General features: G+C 43.5%; 1 protein-coding gene across 1 annotated transcript in view; it reads left to right on the plus strand.

The window, feature by feature from the left end:
* Positions 1-11,031, plus strand: part of Nr4a3 (nuclear receptor subfamily 4 group A member 3) — a 33,271-nt gene extending 22,240 nt beyond the window's left edge. The window contains exon 7 of the mRNA XM_038347996.1: positions 10,627-11,031. Within this exon, the coding sequence (XP_038203924.1) occupies positions 10,627-10,874 (248 nt within the window). The 3' untranslated portion in view covers positions 10,875-11,031. The remainder of the gene's footprint in view (positions 1-10,626) is intronic.
* The last annotated feature ends 3,101 nt before the right edge of the window (positions 11,032-14,132 follow it).

The raw sequence follows: 14,132 nt of genomic DNA on the forward strand, positions 1-14,132 counted from the left end.
AGACCATAAAACAAAAGCAAAGACAGCTTCAGAGGTTATGGATTCCACTGACCGCACTTTCCCGTGTCATAGCAGAGCACCTAAAATAATCAGTGTTCAAGACCCAAGCCCTTGACTCTGAAGACTAAAGAGACTTAGCCCCAAGGTCACCTAGCTCTCCATTTCAGACCCATTGGGCGTTGCTGGGACAGTTAGACTCCCAGAACAGGAACATATAGAACTGAGTTCATTTACAAAAGACAAAAATTTCTGAGACTGCTTTAGCTTTCTCCAACTAACACCAGCTCACTGCCATGTCACTATGGAAATGGGAGCTGAATATATGTTCTCTGGTCTAGGGGCTGTCTCGTGTGTCACTGGGTTCTCAGACATGATGGCACACATCCCTGGAGGAGACAGAATGTGTAGGATGCAGAGGGTTGAGTGGGGACCAAGTGTCAAGAGATCGCAAACGAGGGAGCAGAGAGTGTTTCCAGGCTACTGTGGAGGGAATAATTACGGACATAAATACAGTTTTCCTGAAGCTATTTTGAATATGGCTGTCCTAGAGCAAATTAGCAGGAAAAGCGTGGGCTTCCAGTCCTAGCAACTCTTTTATTAATCTGGAGTCTGGCGTATTGTCAGCAAGGGCTATTGAGTAACGCATTTGTCTTCTCTGCTCTTCTATTTCTCCATCCACACAATAGGGATGGTAACATCCATTCCATAGGGTGGCACTGTAGGTTACAAAAAACTAGGCTGCTGATGTAGCTAAACTGAGTTCGTGGCAGACATTAGATCTACTTATGTTCCTCCTTGGAGCGGTGATGATAGAGGTTCACTCCAGTTGGGCTCATATGGGTCCTTCTCTTTGGAAACCCTGGCCAGTGCGAAATGAAACTCATTGTCTTGAAGAAAGTTGGTAGCTTTATAAGGTAGTTAAGGGTTGGGCATGATGACTCACACCTATAATTCCTGCACTCGGGAGACTAAGACGAGAGGCTCATGAGCTCAAGTCTAGTTTGTTCGACATGGTGAGTTCCAGGCCAGTCTGTCTCAAACAGAGCAGGGCAGTATAGTGTGTTTGGTGACTATTTTCTTAGACACTTGAGAGACTCAAAGGGGGGCAGTGATTGCCAAGCAATTCTGTTAGACTGGCAATGGGCTGAGAGGTTTGTCTGTAGGTCTTTCCCACAGGGTAACTGCAGTTCCTGCCTTTCTTCCCGCCAGCGTTTAGAGAGCAAACCATGAGAGATGTTGCAGATTTTACACAAGCAGAATTTGCCCTCAAATCTCACAGAACTCTTAGGATTTGGTGTCTGGGGAGGGTTTGGGTTGCATGAAAGTATTGGACAATAGGGGAAGAAAAATGCCTAGAAAGCAATGCCCACTGCTGCAATTATCCAGAATTATTTGAGTGTGCATTCCCAAGAGCTTCGGCATCTCAGGAAGCCTCGTAATCAGAAAGAGTGGTGGTAGAGCATCGGATGAGCCCTAGGAATGAGAATATTCATCCAAAGAACTGTCTGTTCTGAAACCAGAGAGGAACTAGGGAAAGGGGAAAGATTTTAGACCATTAGCCAGCGTGGCTTCCAGAAGACGGCTTCAGGAACTGGATAGTTTATCCAAACATGGATGTCTCCCTCGAATTTATTTTTCTTCTTCCTCCCCTTCTCTCTAATCCCCTTCATCAAATCCTGAGTGGTGAGACGGGACAGGAAACAATTTCTTTCTGATCATTCTCCTTTCCTACAGTAACAGGGTGTCCCCCACAGTTGTGGTTTTCTGGGTCCCCAGTTCACCTACCCTAACCATTGCCTCTTGCCAAAGTCGAATTCCTGGAGCAATAGGAAGGCTTTGCTTCTTTGCCCCTGATGGGGTACACTGTGTTGCTGTCTGCCTGCAGTCCTCCATCAGAAAGTAAGTGTGGAATTATTTGATAAATATCTAGGTATTGGGGCCTCTCCAGACTGTCAGTGTGTGGGAAAGAGAAAGTGAACTGGGCATGCATCCTGCTCTCAGGACATTTGTAATCTACCAAGATAGAAGAGAAGGAGCTCTATGCATGGTGATTAGTGTTCAGGTTCTTTTGTTTTGGTTTGATTTGTTTGGGTTTGGTTATTTGAGAGAGTGTCTCACTATGCAGTCCTGGCTGTTCTGGAACTCACTATGTAGACCAGGCTGGCCTCACAGAGAGATCTGGCAATCTCACAGAGATCCGCCTGCCTCAACCTCCAGAGTGCTGGGAATAAAGGTGTGTGGCATCATGCCTGGCAGTGTGTAGGTTCTTAAAGGGACAAAGTCAGTGCAGAGGACATCTGGGTAATTGCTGCATTTGGGGGATTTAAGAACACTAGAGGTTCTGGTCATGACTTCCCAAAGCATTAGCATCTAGACATAAATCACAAATCATGGGAACCAGAGGTCCAGGGCGTGACCACGAATCACCCCAGTACAGTTGTGGGGAAATTGTGGATGGCCAGGTTCTTTTCTTTCTGTATTTAATCACATACACGACTGAGCAGAAAGATGGGAACATTTCACAGAGTCCAGGCTATGATTCCAAATGGCCATATGTTCTGGAGCAAGCACCCAGGCAAAGGTAGAGGCCCCTCTGGGAGACAGTTTCACTGCTTCTGAAGGCAGCAGCTTGAGAGCACTCTCTGAGCTCTGGGAAAGTGTAAAGGATTGTCAGGGAAACTCATTCCTTGAGATATTTACCTTGTGGCCTCAGACTATGAATTAACCTTGGACTGTAAGCTTTTATTTCCCATCTTGTGATTGATAAGGAAATGTGCTCAAACAGGTTCTTTAGAGCTAGGCTGTGGAGGAAATTTTGATACCCAAATGGATTTTTTTTTAATTTCCCAAGGCATTTCTTTCCAGACTCAAGTTTTCTGACAGGTAATACAATGAGTCCTCTCGCTTCTGTTTTTCCTGGCCTCCTTAGAACATGACCTCTAAGACAGAGAAGGAAGAAAGGCAGACCTAGGGAATGTGGCGGGATCAATAGTTGGCCGACCCTTCCAACTGCCTTTCTAGAGCTCATTTGCTTACTTTGAATACCTGGCCATTCTTAATTTTCATCAGATATGGCTATGAAGCCACGTGGCAAAGGCAAGTACGGGTGAAATTTGGCAGAATAATATAGTTTGGAAAAGAAAGGAGTCAGTTTCAGGATCTGGAGATTGGAGAGCAAAGTTCAAGTCTTTATCCGGCTACTTCTTAGCTGCATGGTTTTGGGCAATCCCTCATCTTATCTGAAAACTAGTGTTTTCTTTACTCACAGAGGTAAGGCCTTAGACCATTTAGGTTGCTATAACGAAAAAAAAAAACATACGAGTAACTTATAGACAATAGAAATTCCTGTCTAGCACTTCTGGACACCTCTTCCAAGCACCCCTTCCCAATACTGTCACATTGAGGGTAAGACATCAGCACATGAATGGGAGCACAGCAATACCACACAGACAATAACGTGTATTTGTATGTTTCTTATAAAGAATAAACTAGTGTGTAGCTCTACAGAGGGGGAAAAAATCATCCAACCCTTTACTATCATTATTATCCTAAATGTTGTTTTCCAGTCAGAGCTAACTGTTCTCAGAATCTATGAATGTATTTAGCTTCTATACAATTGCATATATATGATACACTTGTTTACGCCTTCTTAGGGACTTCACAAAAGCAGGGCAGTGATGCCAATATCGTGGCTTAATTTCCTTCAGTCTTTGAATATGCAATGGTACATGCATGCTTCCCCTCAGACAAAGCAGTGATTGGAGAAACTGTAAGGGAGAGAAAGAGAGAGAGAGAGAGAGAGAGAGAGAGAGAGAGAGAGAGAGAGAGAGAGAGAGAGAGAGAGAGATCCCTAGAGCTCATTGGCTAGCCAGCCTATCTGAATCAGAGAGTTCTAGATTCATTCAGAGACTCAGGCTCTAAAATTAAGATCCAGAATGATAAAGCCTTCACATACATATGTACACATGTGCCCACATACATACAAGCACATAAGAACACACACACACACACACACACACACACACACACAGATTTCCTTCTGATGCTCATTCTAGGCACCTGGAATATACATTGGTGCCTATACCAAAGTCTTAGGGCAAGGAGGATCTCATTAATCTTTAAAATGTCCTTAGTGTCTGGCACATGACCAATATTAGTTGAATAAATGGCTTGTAAATATCAGTAAGTCTCTCAAATTAGGAAAGCCTAAATTATTTTTAGCCTGCCGTTGCTATTAGAAAAGAGTCTGACATCTCAAGGGCTGCCTAAGTTCAACTGAGATGAACTCGGTCGCTGTCTGTGGTGCAGCTACCACACAGGTACCTAGTCCCTTTTCCTTAAAGAGTCATGGTTTTGGAGCGACAGACAGCAACTCAAAGGCAGACAAGCACTTGGACGCCTCGACCTGACATGTGGCTTCCTGGCCAGTGTGGGTTCTGGGATGGCCCACCGGTCAGTAAAGGACATGTGACACATCACGTGACACACCAAATGGCAGCAGCGTGACTCCCTAGAGAGAGGCGAGGCTTGGAGCAGGAAGACCTGTTGAGTGTTCGCTCTTCCAGTAACAGTCCAATTTTCCTTCGTTGTTCGCTGGCACTGTGCTATCTCTAAGTTGGCCAGTGCCACAAGACCCTGCTCCAAAAGCTGGCTGGGGGAGGGGGTGGGCTACTGCGGAATACTGCCCATCTCTTTCTTTGGCCACTGCTTTCCGCTCCGAGGAAGAGAGCCTGGTGCTTCTTTATCAGCCAACTGGCAGAAATGAGAACCGTAAACAGCAAAAGTTAACTCAAAATAAGAAGCTAAGACAGAACTCTTGGAGGTTGGGATAAACTCCCTTGGGAGAGAGTTCTCTCAGGCGAAACTATGTGAAATTAAAATAAGCTGCCTTGGGAAGGGAAGTGTACAGAGACTAGGTGAACCCAGGGTAGAGATGCTGTCCAGCAGCTCTGAGGTAACAAGGACTGTCTAGGGTTGATCTTCTCCACCTGCCGTGCAGAGACGAGACATAGTGTTGCATGTTCTGGTTGTGTGGGCCTGGGACAGGACCCAAGGTTCTGCCTTTCTCATGGGCTCCTAGCTTATGTTGATGCTACTGGGGTGCGAGCCATTCTTTGAGGAACAATGGAACCTATTGGTAATAGGGATCCTTTGATATTAATAATAGCTAATTTTTTTTTTAGCCAGTACGTGGCGCTGTGTCAAGAACTTTACATGCATGGTCTTAATGTTGTTTGATGAATTTAGAAGCACCTGGGATGGAGCACAACAAGGAAGCCAGTCAAAAGCAATTAAAGCAACATCGGCAGCAGATAGTAGAGATCTTCTCCAGAGAAAGTTGGAGTTGAGAGACGAACACAGGCGCAAGGAACACCACACAGAGAGTCTCTAAAGTTACTGGGATAGGTTAAATTAATAGGCCCCACCCCCAAGAACGGGTCCCTAGGAGAGTTTGGGGAAAGATTTCCTTGCAGATAAACTCAGAGCCATGGCCGACGTGGACAGTAATGAGTTGGATTATAAATACGGAGAGTAGCCGCGAGTACTTATTAAGCACCTACTAAATGCCTGGCATTATTCCAAGTACTCTGCATGTAAAGATCACTTAATTCTCACAGCAAGACAAGAGGCAACTGCCATTTTAGCCCTCTCTCACAAGCCTGGAAACTGACCCAAATCACCCAGATAAAGGCTGACAGAGCTGACAGAAACAGACTCAGTCACCCAGCTAATAGCTGACAGATCAGAAAGGTTCAGAGGGGGAGCTCCTTCAGGGTAAGTCTGAGAGTTCAAGTTCTTTGCTGTTGGGAGCGTCTTAACAACTCCTGACTTATCCTTTGCACCCGAGCAACTTCCGCATTTAGTGTCTATTTAATCATCTCTTGAGGGACTTGGGTCCATCTTACAGATTCATCTATCAGATGCATATTAGGTGCCCCTGATGTGCTAGGTAGGCTTGGTGCAGGAGATGGGACCAGAGTGAGCAAATCTAGGGCATTTTCTCCAGGGAGCTTAAATCTAATGAAAGAGGCAGGCAATTGTCACATGAATATCAGATTTCAAACTTGCCTGTCCTGGGAAGGGAGAGGATCCTGTATTATATATAAGAGAATCTGACCTGGAAAGATGGCAAGAAGGAATCTTCCTTGGCGAAATATTGGATCTGAGGTGGGTGGATCTTAACTAGCTGAACAGGGAAGAATCTGAGCATAGACTTAAGTTATTTTACTCATTAAATCCCACCCGCTCTCTCTCCCCCCCTCTTCTTCTCCCCTCCCCTCCTCCTTTCTCTCCTCCTACCTCCTCTTGACCTCCAACTCCCTCCTGCCTCCTTCCTTCCCAGCAGAGCCAGTTGTGACATGGATAACTAACAGGCATAGGAACCCAAACTTGTCTTTAGATGAGAACTGCCCCCACTGAGTAGAGTGTGCTGTTTTCTCCCCTGCTCTGACCCAACTGTCCATGGCATTGTTAGCCACAGAGTAGACAGTTAATAAACATCTATTGGAAAAAGTAATGAGCCACTAGTTAATTAGATACACAGAAAGCAGGAGGACGCTAAAGGGAGGCCAGTTCAGATCAGAAGGAGGAGAACCTTTCTAACCGTTAGAGGCAGTCAAAGGCAGATAGTCAGCGGCTGCAAGCGAAGTTCTCGCTGGTTTGGCTTGAAAGAAACTGGCCACTTGTGACTTTCCATTGTAGGCAATTGGCTTCATTCTTTGAATCTTCTTACGTAGTAATTAAAGATAACAGACCATTCGTTTCTTTCTGTCTCTTAAAATAATCTAAGTAAAAGAGTATAATTTAGAGCTATTAGATGAATTTTATCAGCAAGTTGAAATGACTGACCTGCCCATCTTGCTGAAACCCAGCTCTGGTGTTTGGACAGTCTTCTCTTAGGTAAGAATTTAAACAGAGCAAGTCACAAGCCCTTCCAGTGTACATACACAATGTTTGTGACGCATGTCTAATACTTAACCGTGACTATGAATTCTGTTTTGACGTCTTCAAAACATAATGCTTGAGTTAAAACACTGAAAGGCAGGGTGAATATTGTATAAATTCAGTGCACAAAGTTTGATGGGTTAAATCATGGAGCAGGGGATTTTTTTTCCATTACTGAGTATCCGAGCATGTGCATCACAGAGGCTACGTGAGTACTCCACCATTAAGTCGCACCCCTCCTGATTCTTCTATGCATGATTCTCTAGGAAAGGAGAAAACCCAAATATCTGATCCCCCCATCTCTGTATTTATGAACTCTGCCTTTCAGCTCTGCAGCTGTTTGCCAATTTGCAAAGGAGGACCGGGAGGGTGTCCCTTCACCTAAATGTCAGTGATTAGAATTTTCAGAAATTTTAAATTGCTGAGAAGGTTCCAGACACTTGGCGACTCCCTGGTGATCTGAGAACCTTGCTAGCTGCCAGAACGAGTATGCACAGAGTCTGAATTTTATCTCAGCTCCCCTGGAAAACTGAAGAAGCCACAGACTCTGAGTGTTTACAGCAAGAAAGGAGTGAGGTGCCTTTGGCTCCTAACAGGAGTGTCTATGAATTCCTCAAGGAATTCCAGGCCAGTTGATCCAGCTGGCAGGAGGTATCGATCTCCACTTCGATTCGCTGAATAAATAATGGTTGCCATAGTTATTGAGCAGCCGCAACCGGCTGGAGAGCAGAGAAAACTCCATGCCCGTCTGTGAGTTTGGCCATGAGAAAGTCTGGCTCTAAGGACCCACAATCAATTGAAGCCCCCTCCCGCATCACACTGGACAAATTGCTCAGCTTCTTCATCCTGATAATGAGTGTGGGATCTTGGATGTTCTGTGAGACAGGAGGTCCTGGAAGGATGGGAAAGCCTCAGTTAATGGACTGGCATTTGATTGTGAGAGACATCTCCTCTCCTGAGCTTGTAAATCAGATTTCACGTAGCTCAGTGCTAATAGAATTTCATATCAGCAAGTTAGTGCTTGGCCGTGTTACACATACGACAGAGCTTCATGAAGGGCTATCTCCCACTTTGCTCTATTTTAACATTAATCTCCAAATAGCACTAACCTAGAAATTTTTAAAAAGAAATAGGTAAAAGAACCATCCAAATATCTCATGAATATATTCACGTTTCGTTTCTTCTCATCCTTTATGTGAAGAAAAGAATTGTATACTCATTTATTTTGTGTGTATGTGTGCATGTGTGCACATTTCACAGTGCATTTGTGGAAGTCAAGAAAACAACATCAGGGAATCCATTTCTCTCCTTCTGCTATGTGGAGACCACAGACTACACTCAGGTCATCAGGGTGGCACCAAATACCTTTCCCTACTCAGCCATCTCGCCAACCCCAGATATTTAGTATTGTTTTGGCATAGATGCAATCACAGGCTAGGTACTATTTAATATTCTCTTTCTAATTTAATGTTATTGATATTTTTCCCATCTTGCTCAGTAATCTTCACTTATCCCCAATAGTATTAGGATCTCCTACTGCATGGACGTGCCATTTTTTATTTACTCAGCCGTTCCCCTGTTCTCTAACTCTGTATCTCTCCTAGGGTTTCCTTTGTTTGGTTTCTTGGGTGTGGGGTGATAATAGATAAATGTTGCACCAGATAATTCCATACATATAAGGTTATTGTTGTTTCCAGTTGACTTCTTTGGATAAATTCCCAGGAATAGGGTAGCTTGGTCAGAGGCTATGAACGTTTTATATCTCTTGACTCTTATTGCCAAGTTTCCCACCTGGTTCTATGCTTTGGGGCGAAAAAATAAGACTTTCAGCAGAAAACCTCTATAAGCAGGACTCCTCAAGGTTCCCTTTCAGTGTTTCTTCTGAGCTTCAAGCACAGGGGCTATGCATTTAGTGGGGAGGTTTGCTCCTGGCTAACCAGCTAATAGTTTCCTAGGGCCAGCAGAGTCAAGAGCTGCAAAGCTTGGGGGTGTCGGGTTCTGTTCTCTGTTTTGTCTTCTAGCTGTGTCCTACTCACCAAGCCTCAGCCATTGCCTTAGGTGCTGACTGTCCCTGGGTGTAGCACTCTGCAGGTGGCATCTGTCACACCGTCGTAGTTAAAGGGCATTTATATAGATGATCACACTTTCCTGCCAATTCATTGTGAAATGCTGGAGATGAACAGGAAGGGTAGGACCCAGATGCATGCATTTTCAACCCTGTAACTCCCATTTTCTTAAGAAGACATTGAGTCTTGGAGAAATTGGGCCACGGGGTAAAGGGCAGAGTCAAAACTGGATTCAGATCCAAACCCTAGGCTTCTTTCTCTATAGAACACTTCATTAGACCAGAAACCTGCAAGCCACAATCCAATCCACTAAGACACTAGGAGTGATTTCTCTGATGTATGTAATTACATCTTAATCCATCAGCTCTGGAAGGGGTCTTAGGGCCCCTTAACTCCACCCTCCTCCCTTAATAAGGCCCTACTGAGGAAAGTACTTACCCAAGTCACATACCCTAGCCACACTGAAGATCCAGGTTTCCTGGTTTACAGGCCTCATTTATTTGGGACAAGAAAGAAAAATGCCTAGGTTCTTGTTTTCTTTCGCTTTTGCTTCAGGGAAGTAAATAGCTTTTTCTAACAAAACCTGTGACTAAAACAACCACATAGAGAAGAAATTAGGAACTAATGGATTTATCACTGTTAGAAGGGGACTTACCCCCTCAAAAAAGCACAGTTTTATTTAAGGAAGACACATGGATGGGTGTGCCTGCACGCTCACACACACACACACACACACACACACACACACACACACACAAACCAGCACGGTTTTTAGATATAAATATACAAATAGAGGAAAACTGGGATAAAGGAGACCCCGCTCTTCCCTTAGAAATGAGGTTCTGCTCTACACAGACTTCTACAGCAAAGTCACTTGTATGGGATGTTGGGCTCCTGTGTTACCATGATATGATATATCATCTCATAGCCAGAGAACAGACTCCGCCTGGAAGATGGGCTTCCAACACCAGCTTTCTGCAACCGTGGGGTGGAGAACATCACTAACTTTACCACAAAGATCCCAATGGTCAACGTGGGAATCCTTTTCTGTATAGCTTTGTGGAATTAAGGGGTACTCTCCGAATCTTGATAGATGCCTGCTCCTTGTCCTCTCGCCCCTCCCCCTCTCTGCTGTGAATTTTCTTTCTCTGCCTCTGTGTGTCTCATAGTAGAGTTACCATGCATAGGTCTGAGGGAAGAAACAAAACAGGGAAGGAAGGCTGACTTTTCCCAAAACCAGCTAGCATGGGAACATAGGATCTGGCATTGAGAGGCGCACATGGGTGGCTCCCTCCCGCTTCAGGACAGAAACATCCATTCACTTTCCTGTGCCAGGCCAAAGAGGTAAGACTGGCTGGCCAGCAAGCCTCACGGATACTCCCATTCCTGCCTCTTCAGTGCTGGAATTATAAGCATGTGCCACCACACCTGGCAGTCCCTGGGAATCCAGAGCAGGTCCTGGCAGAACAGCTAGATGATCTGCCACCCCAGTCCAAAGGGCACTGTGCTTGTACAATGCCTGCCTAACCCATCTGGCAGAAAAGGAGAAAGAACTTGACCTCTAGAGCCTTTTGACCTGCCCCCCAAAACTTAACCCTCCTCTGTCCTTCTACAGAGCGACATGGGTTAAAAGAACCAAAGAGAGTGGAGGAGCTATGCAGCAAGATCACGAGCAGCTTAAAGGACCACCAGAGGAAGGGGCAGTCCCTCGAGCCCACCGAGCCCAAGGTCTTCCGTGCACTGGTGGAACTGAGGAAGATCTGTACCCAGGGCCTCCAGCGCATCTTCTACCTGAAGCTGGAGGACTTGGTGGCCCCACCTTCAATCATCGACAAGCTCTTCCTTGATACCCTGCCTTTCTGAGCAGGGAACCCCTCGCTCTGCTGGCAATTGATCACTAAGCTAGCTAAAGGATGGATCTGATCACCCGCCACTCCATTCTTCCTTCAGGGGAAAAGCAGCTTCCATAGAAAACAAAGACTTTTTTTTCTGGTACCTTTACTTACAACCTAAAGCCAGAAACCTTGCAGAGTATTGTGTTGGGGTTGTGTTTTATATTTAGGCTTTGGTGGGTGGGGTGGGAGGGGGTCTATAGTCCATGAGGCTTTTCTAAGAAATTGCTGACAAAGCACTTTTGGATGATGCTATCCCAGCAAGCGGGGGAAGGATAATATAACTGTTTAAAAACTCTTTCTGGGGAATACAATTATGGTTGCTTTGTATTTAAAAACAAGACCAGCCGAGGGCTGCTCACCAGGGTAGACTGTGTCTTAAGACTGATCCCTTTGGGATATACTTCCTGTATCAAGGGTACATACATCATGCAAGCAAGGCAGAAAAGTCCTTTTTCTTCATTTCTTTCTTCTTCTTTATAAAAACAAAAACAAATGGCAAAAAAATGGAAGATTATCTACAAATCAGACTTAGCAAAAATGATAATGGCTGTTTGCTTCCATATACAAGTGCAATTTTTTAAAGTGCTGTCTTACTAAGTCTTGTTGGTGAACTCTCCCTTATTTTATATGAAAATCAGGAGGCAGTCATGTTAGCAAATGGCACGCTCATTTTCCTAGCAAAGGCTTGATCCACCTGCCCTGTAGAACCCTTCGGAGGTGCGGCCCACCTTGATGGACTTTGATCCCTGATGACTATCCAGCTGACCTGAAGGGGGTCAGGCTATAAAATGGGTTGCATACAACTGCACTTGTTATATTCTATCAACCTGGACAGAGTTCTCTAGACCTACTAAGGTCGTAGCAACTTCTGGTTCATCCATTCAGAAGCCCAAGGAGTGCTGGGTGAATCAATCAAGTTTTTGCTTCCCCTCAAGGAGAACATGCAAATAAGTAGGAACTGGGTCACACAGGGTAAGCACCAGAGGTGATAAGGATTTATATATACATATATGTATATATATACGTCTATATATATACACATATAAAATTTAATTTTTGTTATTGGTTAAAGAGACAATTTTGGAAAGCAAGCGAATCATCTTTTTTTTTTTTTTTAGAAAAAAAAAAAAGAAAAACCATAGTATTAATGTGAGGACTAGAAAGATTAGTGGGTTGCGGTTCAACATTCCGTGTTTGTGCCCCCTTTTATATGTTTCTACTGTTGATACCATATTATTATGAAATAATTTGTTGCATAGTGTCCTTATTTGTATGAACCTTTGTATGCACGTTATATTGTAATAGCTTTGCCTGTATTTATTGCAAGACCACCAGCTCCTGGAGGCTGAGTTACAGAATAATCAAATGGGGTGTTCATGGCGACTTGGATACACCAGTTAGAAATTAAATAAGCATATATATATATATATAAACATAGCAGGTTCCATATATATTTATAATGTGTCTTTTTATTAACCATTTGTACAATAGACGTCACTTCCCAGGCTGTTATGTTATCCTTCATTTGCAGTGACCTTTAAGGCAGCACTGTTTAGCACTTTGATATGAAAATTTTGCTTATGTTTTGCTAAATTCAAATAATGTTTGAAGATTTTTAGGTCTAAAAGTCTTTATATTATATACTCTGTATCAAGTCAAGATACCTTTGGCCGTTTTGCTAAGAATTCAAACTTTGAATGTCAAACTGATGTCACAGTAGCTTTTGTTAGCTTTAAATCATGTTTGCTTTAGTCTTTTTAAAAAAAAAATAACAAAACTATGTTGTTTATATTGTCATTAAATTATACAATCAAACAAATGCCAAATGAATTGCCTAATTGCTGCAAAGTAATTATCTCTGCAGTTAGCTGCAGATAACAGATCATATCCTTTCCTCATTTTTTTCCCCCCAAATCATTCGGATATTTGATTGTGTACTTTGTGTGAGATTTTTATGAGAGATATTACTTTTCTATCAAGATGGCAGGGCCTGGAATGTTAGGATTTTGAACCTCAGACTTGGAAGGGGCCTGACTCATCAACTGATCAGATCTTCTGAAGTTCACAACGGAGAAGACTGGGGCCCACTGCAGGGCAAACAGCTGCAACAGAATGGAGACTAACACCTCGTTCACCTTTGCTTAGTCCTTCCCCCAGCACTCACTGCGTCCATAGGAAGTAGACTCTTAAGCATAATCACTAACACTGTACCTGCAGACAGCCTTGAATAAAATAGTACTTCGGCATTAATTTGTTGAGCTTATATGCAAACATAATAAACATTATTAAATATCAGGAAAGCTAACATTTCACACAGGACCGCTTCAGACCAAATTCAAATTGAATTTGAATAAATTAGAAGTACTGAGCGTACATAACCTTCTTGTGCACCTTGAGTATTCGAAAGTTAATCCTCGTTCTTGTCCTGCCCAAAAAGGAGAGCCAAACAGCGGCTCAGTGCTCTAAGGAAATGCCATTCCTTTTTGTCAGCCCATCAGACTACAGGGAAAGGACTGTCTAGGCATCCTGCCTACTGGTTTGAAGAAATAATGGAGCTGTTTTAGTTACAGGGCCAGATACTAGTGCTCAAAGGAAAGAGTATACAGCCAGTGAGTGTTCTGTCTTCCATAGTTTTCAAAACTATGAGAGCCTCTCAAGTCATCTAGCTGTTCAAAAAAAATTTTTTTAATGTTGACACACAAGTGTACGCAGAGTGGATGGCTCCCTAGCTCTGAGGAGGACAAGCATTAAGGCGGGTGATTCCTCCTCTTGAGGGAGTGCTCTCTCAGTGTGAAGCCACCCTCCTCTGGAAATTGGGTATCTACCTGCTGTTATTGGAGAGTGCCTTGCTTTTGTCTCAAATGGCTGAGTTTCCCGAGCCTTCCTCCTCTAACAGCATGGCTTTTCAGTGTGTGTTAACCTGTGGTTTGAAAGAAATGCTCTTGTACATTAACAATGTAAATTTAAATAATTAAATTAAATTACATTTTACCAATGGCTACTGGTGTGTTGAATGGGCATGCTTCCTTTAGCAGCTTTCTCTTAATTGGGATAGTAATATTTACTGTAAAGTCTTTAAATGCGTCCACAAATGGATTTTTTTTTAAGGCTTAGTGATGCTGCAAAGTTAATAGATATTCTGGATCAGGGATAGATTAAACCTCAGCAATTGGGAAGAAAGATGCACTAAATTCAATAACCATTTATTGACTGTTTCCTGGGGGTA

Source organism: Arvicola amphibius, chromosome 11 (assembly GCF_903992535.2).
Source record: "Arvicola amphibius chromosome 11, mArvAmp1.2, whole genome shotgun sequence".
Classification (NCBI taxonomy): Eukaryota; Metazoa; Chordata; class Mammalia; order Rodentia; family Cricetidae; genus Arvicola; species Arvicola amphibius.